The sequence below is a fragment of the Siphateles boraxobius genome, unplaced genomic scaffold (genome assembly GCF_051911475.1).
Source record: "Siphateles boraxobius isolate OS27281-9 unplaced genomic scaffold, OSU_SipBor_1 9, whole genome shotgun sequence".
Taxonomy (NCBI): Eukaryota; Metazoa; Chordata; class Actinopteri; order Cypriniformes; family Leuciscidae; genus Siphateles; species Siphateles boraxobius.
The window spans coordinates 671705-680903 of record NW_027509219.1 but is presented as its reverse complement, the minus strand read 5'-3'; the positions used below and the strand labels follow the sequence as shown (position 1 = coordinate 680903).

General features: G+C 38.1%; 1 protein-coding gene across 11 annotated transcripts in view; it reads right to left on the bottom strand.

The window, feature by feature from the left end:
* cabin1 (calcineurin binding protein 1) overlaps window positions 1-9199 on the bottom strand; it is a 138040-nt gene continuing 128841 nt past the window's right edge. For all 11 annotated transcript variants that reach the window (XM_077223662.1, XM_077223668.1, XM_077223672.1 and 8 more), the window contains 4 exons: window positions 7061-7346; window positions 3654-3797; window positions 2864-3048; window positions 1-2205 (listed from right to left, as the gene is read on the bottom strand). In XM_077223662.1, coding sequence (XP_077079777.1) covers window positions 2062-2205; window positions 2864-3048; window positions 3654-3797; window positions 7061-7346 — 759 coding nt within the window. In that variant the 3' untranslated portion in view covers window positions 1-2061. The remainder of the gene's footprint in view (window positions 2206-2863; window positions 3049-3653; window positions 3798-7060; window positions 7347-9199) is intronic.

Here is a 9199-nt window from a genome sequence, read left to right as displayed (position 1 = left end):
TAAAAATATTGTAAGTGTATTTTTGGTTTTGTGACATCATCAATGCAGCAAGTCAGAAATATCAATGTTCTCAGATAAAAAGCCTGAGGACAGTATAATTAATAAAGAAACTCCCAGACCACCTCGTCTTACATTCTCAACACAAGCATAGAGACAAAGCAGTCAAAACACAACAAACAAAATATTATTTTACAAAAAGGAAAAAATAGAAACATCTCTTTTTCAGTTTACAGGTAGTTTGGTCACACATGCTCAGTGCATCGAAACATTTCAAAGTCCTCCAAAGTCTTCACATGTTGAAAAATTCTGCACTCAAAAAAATACTGGTAGCTATTTATCCATCTACAAGTAGAAAACATTGGGTAAAAAACATTCCTCCGTCGAACCAAAAACTGCTCTGGCTGGAAACACTACCAGTGCCAGCCATGATCATACACACACACACACGTCATGAGAAAACTCAAATCTGACATGCTCTTAATGCTCGGAGATAATGCAGTGCTACTTCAATTTCAAACTAAATCCCACAGGGCAAGAGCCTGAACAACTGAGGTACGGCACTTTCCTTGGCTTAAAGGGACAGTTCACATAAAAAGTCAGTTTCTGTCTTCATTTTCTCACTATCATGCATTATAATGTTTGGCAGGATGTTCCCGCTGGTCTTTACCATACAATGAAAGTACAAGTTGGCCCCAAAAATGGCAAAAAGCACCATAAATATGGCCATTTCACGTCTTCTATAGCCAGATAGTTCACTGAAAACCCATTGTGAACACAAACGAGAGTCTGTTTCTCACACTGAAGTCTCGAATTAATTTAAAAATACTCCGTGTGAAAATATGGTCATATGAACTATTTTTAAAGGTGCTTTTTGTCATGTTTGAGTGTTGACAGCTCCTGCTCTCCATCCACTGTCATTGTATGAAACATTCTGCTGAATTTCTCCTTTTGTGTTCCACGAATGAAGGAAAGTCCTACAGGAGTGAGGCAAATGAAAAAAGGACTGTCATTTTTCTGTGAACTTTCCATTTAACCGTTCAAAGAATAATTTAAAAAGCCAAAAATAAGGGATCAGCACCATTTTTAGACATTTTCATCTCATAAAAAAAGGCTGTGACAGACATTTTGGCATAATCCTTGAACAAAAAAACAAAACAAACAAAATTCTACTCTTCTGTAGCTAGTTATATCACATTCATATTTTAATTGTGATATGAATAATAATGGTCACATCTTCTCAGTGCTGGTGACAAGACTGGCACAATTAACCCTTTCAGCCGATGTCTTTAATGATCCTCAAATGGAAATGTAATAAAACTACAAATGAAAACATGAAATCAGCTCAAAAATGTGAGACACTGACAGTAATACAACAGCGATGGAATTTTTGGTGTCTTAAAACGAACTTGATATTTTTGACCAATACAGTAATCTATAATAATTGAAGTGTAGAAGTGTATAGGGCTGAAGAAACGCAGATGTACGTGTAGGCAGCTCTGAGAGAAGTAGTCACAGCACACACACACACACATGCAGGAACACACACATGCGTTTCCACACGGCTGGAGAAAAAACACTTCTGACATTCCTTGTTTGGTTGCAATGCCACCGAAACGTGGTAGTGATATGAATCATGTTTATTTTGCACCAAACGTCAAGCAAAACCTACTTCCTGTTAAATCTGTAAACAATGTCGGGATGGATTTAATGCCCAAGAAACTCTTGAGTGAGTAAATTGCATTATACAAACTGCCAATATTACACCATCCATCCTGAAGTAGAATAGTTTTTCTCTGACTTTCCGTGATGTTGAAGGTTTTTGTAACCGCTGGAGTAAAAATGGCACTTTGCAGGATCGTACACAACGGAAAAACAACAGAAGAACATAGAAACCCAGTCCATGCTTAGCAGCAGAGGAGCAAAAACAACAGGACACGAGTGCCAGGGTAGGAAAAAGCCCTTTCGCTGAAAAACGTGCACACACACACACACACACACACACAGACGCGCGCACGCGATAGAAAACCAGACGAAGACGAAACCGCCACGAGGAGATTTGAGTCAGATGTCCATGTAGTCGTCTTCCTCATCGGACTCGCTGTCCTGGGACGACTCCTGACTCGACGTCTCCTGCACCTCTAGAGCCGGCTGAGCCAGAGTGTCCTTCTTCACGTTCGCTGCCGACTGAGAGGACAGGATCACATTCTGACGGGACAGAGAGAGAGAGAGCATCTCATGATCCGCAAGGGGACACTTAAAACACATTGAAAAAAGTGTCCAAATACTTTTTTGGGTCATTGTATCTGTGGATGTGTCAATACTAGGGGTGTAACAATATATCGTGTCAGAATATATCGTAATACAAAAACGCAACAGTATGTATCGTGGATAGTGACAATATATAGTGTATAGTTCACCCAAAATAAAAATTACTTTGAGTTTTATTGTCAGTACTACGCTAAACTACTATATATAATGTTAAATATAATGTTGAATAGAATGTATATTTGTGTGTCCTGATGTGTTACCAGTAAAAAGTGGCCTACATTATTTTAAATATATATAGTCAGTGACAGAGCGCAAGCATTCATCTAAAATAATTCAGTATTTTCAGCTTCAGAATCAGGAATATGTTTATTCTGGTGTCTCTATTGTCCTGTGTGTTGGGTTTCAGGACCAAGTCTATTCATTTACACATAATGTAAAAGCAAATTTAGCATTTTAATCAACTGTACATTTTTTGTTAACGTTTTATCATGTGTCTCGCAGTAATATTGTATCGTGATATGCATCGAATCGTGATATGAGGGTATCGCTACACCCCTAGTCAACACTGTAAAGAGCTCTTCTTGATGATACGGACCTTGAGCTTCTGCTTGGTCTCCTCAGAGATGCTCCCCTTGGGCGAGAGCAGGGTGGGTGTGGGGGGGGTGACCGTGATCTCGGGGGGGAATTTGGTGACTGTGGAGGGAATCAGCAGTTTGGGCATGTTGGGGGGGATTCTGGAGCGGATGCGACTCGGGTCGCTCTGCTTCCACTGCTCACTTTCTGGAGGAATCAACAAACATACAGATGTTACTTCTTAGTTTAAATGACTTTATTATTATCCTAAAAATGTGACCAACTGAAGTAGAGAATGAGTAAGAGTTATTGGCACTACTTGATCAAAAAAAGAGCTTCGCTACTGAAAAGCTATTTGATTCAGAAAACAGCGACGCTACCACCGCGCTACTGAGAAATGTAGTTAAACTAGTAGCGTCACTACTTGTAGCGACCGACGCTACTGCCCAACACTGAGGTTTACTAGCACTTAAATTTCATCTTACTAAGTTATTCCACTAAGTGTTCATCTTAAAATATTACTAACAATATAGAAGTTATTCTTAAGTTTATTTTAAATGATTTTAGAAAGCAGGACGTTTGTACAATAATAATAAAAGGCTTTTTAATTGCTTTTAAAAAATCGAAACCATCAATCAGACGACAGTTTTTTTCAGCCGTTTTGATCTTGTCGAAAATTTCGAGGTCTTAAAAACGTGCCTATCAAATATGATACAGCAAGCTTTCTAGGATTAATGAGCCCGAGCGTTTGAGCAGAGCGTAACGTCTCGACATGACAGTTTGCAGTGCTGGAGTGTGTGAATCTGCAGTACCTGTGCTGGTGTGAGTGGAGCAGGACGGCCACTCGTGTGTGTTGTGGATCTGAGAGACACTGGCCATCATCTTCATCTGCTGACACAAGTGAGACTCATGCTGACGGTACAGCAGACCCTCAGACGCTGGCTCTTCTCGCTCGTCTACACACACACACACACGCCGTCAGAGAACTTACACAATCAAAACTCTTCTGTGAGTTCTGCAGTAATGCATCAAGTGCATATATTTCCAATTTCACCTAAAAAACATAAAACTTTCACCTCGACACTCCATTATGGAAATAACTTTGATTGTACTCTCTGATTACACTGCAAAACAGACCTTTTTTTTACTAGTACAAATATCTAAAGATTCCTAAATCAAGATTTACTTCAGATGTAAAATGGCAAAATAAGTCGTCTTGTTTTCAGTGAAATTGATCAAAATGAAGTTTATGACTGAAACAAGAACAAATATCTGCCAAAGGGCTCAAAAAAAGCAACTTAATTTAGAAGTTTGGACGGATATTTGTTCTTGTTTTAAGCATAATACATTTTGTTACATTTTTCAAGACTTCATTTTACATTTGCGTCTCAAATAGATGTACCTTGATTTAATAAACTTGTTTAGATGTTTGTATTGGTAAACAGGACAAAAATACTGAGGAAGATATACATTTTCTGCATCTGAATTTAAGATTTTCTGCTCTGATTTAAGACCGTTTTAAGGACCTCATTTTTGTAAGGCCAATTAAGACTTTTTTTAAGACTCAACAATGCTGATGCATATCAACACTAAGACGATTTCGGCCTTTATTTTGCAGTGTTTATGGAGTATAACGTGTCTGAGATACAATGTTGCGATGGCTGTGAGAATGACAGCAGTGTTTACCAGACTCTGATCATCGCACCAGTAATCTCTAATAAACTGACAGATATAGCATGTCTGTGTGCATCTAAGTATGCTTATGTTTACTGCTGAGGTCTTTGATGAAAAAGAGTTTTGACAAACTTTAATACGACAGAAACTGGATTTTAAAGACAGCTGACCGGCTCAAACCCTAGTTTGTTGTAGAACATCATGCACTTTCAATTGGCCTCTCAAGGACACACACACACACACACAGTCGTATACATGCACGCTTAACACAATCATGTACTTGAGCATTCATCCTTGTTTCCTTAGCAACAGAGCATGAAACACAGAAACACATCAGCCTAACGACACGCACCAAACACAAGAGGAAGTGAGACAGCTGGCTCGATCAGTAATGAAACTTGTTGAGGTTAAAGCTGCATGTTGATCCTCAACAGGAAATGGTTATATAGAGTAAATCATAAACAGTTTGTATAATTTCATGAACAAACACGCCATCTTCTGGTCACATGTCTGTCAACTGAGTGCCAACCAAAGCAGAGCCCACTAAAAAAGGGTTTGTTTCAAATAATATACCACACTACTCATACTTCCTGTGATGCAGTGTACTGCGCATAGTCTGAAACTTTTCTGTATAATTACAATATCGCAGATGACCAACTACATTAGCCAAAACGTCAAGTATACAACACAGCGTACTTCATGGAATACTGTATCCCACAATGCAATTCGCTCAAATTAAACTTTCAAGTGTGATTTTTTTCTTTTTATTATTCTCATTATTTGTTGGGACTGCAAAATGAATATTTTACAAAATTGGAACAAAAAATGCAAAATAACCGTATTAACTCTTCAGTTCAAAAGTTTGGGGTTGGTTTTTTTCACGCTTTTAATAGAAGTTTCTTATGCTCACAAAGGCTGCATTTATTTGATCAAAAGTATACAGTAAAATATTGGCAATAGTCTGAAATATTACTTAAATTTAAAATGACCGTTTTCTATGTGAATATATCGTAAAATGTCATTTATTCCTGAGATCAAAGCTGAATTTTCAGCCTCATAACTCCAGTCTTCAGAGTCACATGATCATTTAGATATGCTGATTATACATATATTAACTGTAACTTTTGATTGTAATTTAATGAATACTTGCTGAATACGAGTATTAAAATGAAAAAAGTATTACATTATTTTAAATAAATCTTACAGACCCCAAACTTGTCTAGTGTTTCTCTGAAATTTTCCACTCAGTAAATTAAACATTATGCTGCAATATGGTTTTAAATGTTTATCGGTTCCATACACTATTTTTTTTAAATAACAGGATTTATATGAGCATATTCTGCACAGTATGCAGTGAACAGTATGCCATGTAGTATTCAAAGCATTATATACAGTAGGGGTTGCACAGACTAGTCGACTTTAATGCTCTGCTATGACGCTGTAAGCTTGATGTCGACTGGTCGCTGATCGCAATCTTTTACGCTCCGTTTCCAACAGTTAAGATAACAAATAAATGTATACACAGAGAGCGCTCCACAAGATACGTTTGATTATACCACCTGGAAGCTCAAAACTGATCAGGTGAATGCACATTTTAAACAGCCTATTGTACAGGTAAGATAATCGCCGTTTTAAACTAATGCGCTGCTGCATTGTAACACACACACACACACACACACACACACACACACACACACACACACACACACACACACACACACACACACACACACACACAGAAGCTCTCACATCACGTGCAGATCACGCACACACAGAAACATTCAAAAGCACAGAAATGTATTGTCAACACCATTCTGTGATGTATCAATAAAATAGCTTCGGAACTGAAAAGTTCTAGCACACATTTCATCGTAACTAAAACCCACAGCTTCACTATTAGCAGAGAGACGCTGCCAGAATTAATTCACACGCAATCACTCTCTCACTAATGCATTCATATAAATGTCACCTTTACTGTGCTACTTTATCTGTATCTGATTTAGAACGAGCAGAAATCTGTGGGAAATATAACGACCCAAAGACAAAAGAACTGAGAAGAATAAGCTGTCATGTAGGAGCGCTGTGTCGTATGCCACATCTGTGTTCGAGTCTCAGCTCGAGGTTCAGGCTTATTTGTTCATTACAAATAAGTTGTACAGTTGATTCTTTTATGCGTCTTGATTTCTGTTCTGCCTTATATTATAACACTGTTTAAATTAATACATTTTTAGCTAACTGTGATTTGTATATGTACATTTCGGAAATACATAACTAAGACAGTTACCTTATGATAACAGATCACTCTAAATTGTAATGTGACTCATGCATTTTCATGCAGCTGCTTTGAAACGATGTGTACAGATGAAAATGAGCATTTATGCTATAATCTGGCTAATTTACAGTCTCTACTCTAGTGTAAGACTGTTCATTAATGTGCACTGTCCCACAAAAATAAATAAATAAATAAAATATTGTGAAAAGCGCTATACAAATAACTGTGAATGTGAAATGAATGTGTCACTGCAAAGACTATTAGATACAGTACCTGTGTGGGGCAAAAAGGCCATGCTTGCTATTGGCTGGCTAGGCGTCTTGCGCTGCTGCGATTGGTCGGGTTGGCAGAAGATCTGTGATGGAGTGGTGTGTGTTTGTGTCTGGATGAAAAGTGGCCGAGGGGTCTTGCTCAGCTTGGCCTCCCCGTCCTGCGCTGAAGCTGGGTGTGTGTGTGTGTGTGTGTGTGTGTGGAGGCACGGCGTGGAGAATGATGCTGGGAAGAAGATGTCTCGCTGGTCTTTACTAAACTTGGGAGTGGTTGGCGCATCACTGGAGCTCTGTAAACAGACGGGACAGAAAAACAGTGCCATGAGTTGACGTGCTCAAAAAAAGAGAATAAAAGAAAAACAGTGCTCTTCCAATACTCCAATGGAGCCAAAGAAAAAGTGATAGAAGACGAGAACCAGTGAAACCACAGAGAAAGAGTGAAATAAGTTCTCTTTACTTCTCTGCATTCTTGGATCTGCCATACTCTGGATTCCTGGTCAAGTCATTACAAAGTAATATTTTTATTGCAGGATTAAAGGAGTTATATTACTACGGGCAACATGTAATTGTTAAATGTTTGATTAAAGAGAAAAGCAAGTAAGTTAAATCAATCTGGTTGTCATATTGATGTCACACGAGTGTCTATTTACAAAGTGATTTTGCAGTGTTGAGTATTGTATCCAATCACAGGTATTTGTGTTAAAAATAATGACCAATCAGAGGATTTTCTCAGCGAGTTAGAATCCAATCAGTATCGTTCAAAATACTGAATACGTTCGTTTAGTGCAAGTTTACTAAGTTTTACATGCATATAAATCCTGTCATTATAACAAACAAACCAGACACGATGTAAATAAAAGATTCATTGATTAAAACGGGAGTTTTCGCACTCAGTGAGTTTGCACTGAACGGACTGAGCTTCAGTGATTATAAATTCAGCGCTCTTTACTCGCTGCCTGTCTGTGTAATTTCATTCGCAATTTGAAGAAAAGTTTTTGTTTCATAAGGCTTTGTGACTTTTCCTACAAATATACTTCCCACTTCAGTACAAAAAGTGATAAAATAGATGAAAAATTTGTTATAATAGCTATTTGATGTTCTCTAATAATAAATTAAAACGAAAAAAGTGAGAAAAAACTATGTTAGGGAGTGGAAATGGCTAATGAGAAAAGTACTCTGCTGCCATCTACAGGTTATAGTGGTAATGCTGTCTCTTTTTTTATTTTAAAATGAATGTACCTGTATTTCACCAAGTGTTAGTTTTCCTATTGTGAACGTTTAATTTGACAAATTCAGACAATCTTTGAAGGATGAACAAAAAATATTTTTAGTCATCACATTAAAAACAACATTTCAAATGGATAATATTCAGACTTTTGAGCTTTAAATGCAGGAAAAAAGTTGTGTGAAGTACTTGAAAGCCCTTAATCCTTGTAAAAGTGGTCTATAACGGTCTAATTTGCTTTGGTTATGATCAAAACTAACACACACTTGTCGTCACATTGAGGGACTCAAATCTGATGACGTCATCAGAGTTCGTCTTTTGCCTTTACCTTGGCTTTTGGTGAAATGCCACCACTGATTCTCAGTCAATAACACAATTGTCATCATAAATAAGCATTACAAAGCAAATACAATTAAGCAAGCAGCACTTTAACTCTTAGAACAGGTATAACAGCAATATAGCTACTAAAACACCAATCAATGAGCAGGGAACACACTTATTGAGCAAATATCCATGCAACAAACTTAATCGTCCAATCAGCTGCATCTGTGAGGCCTACCTGCGATCTAGTGTTCGGTTTTGCCCTGCCAAAAACCCTTCATCAAGATGGACGATTCAGTAGACGCACAGCAGAAAAAGCATGTGAACAGGCAAACAAACTAAACAGCTCTGGGTCCTGCGTGTGTGTGCGTGTGTGTCTTTAGAGAGGCACTCAGGGACTAGCTCACCTCACGGCTCCACAAACAAACTACACGACATCAGAACCAGCTGTTGCCATAGCAACAGATCCAAACCGCAGCCAATAGCTGATCAAACGTCTATGCACTTTGCTCTCTCTCTCGCTCTCTCGAAAGAGTTGGACTGGTGCGGATCACGTCTTTTTGGTTTTGTGCACTAATGGTCAGTAAAAGCTTCCCG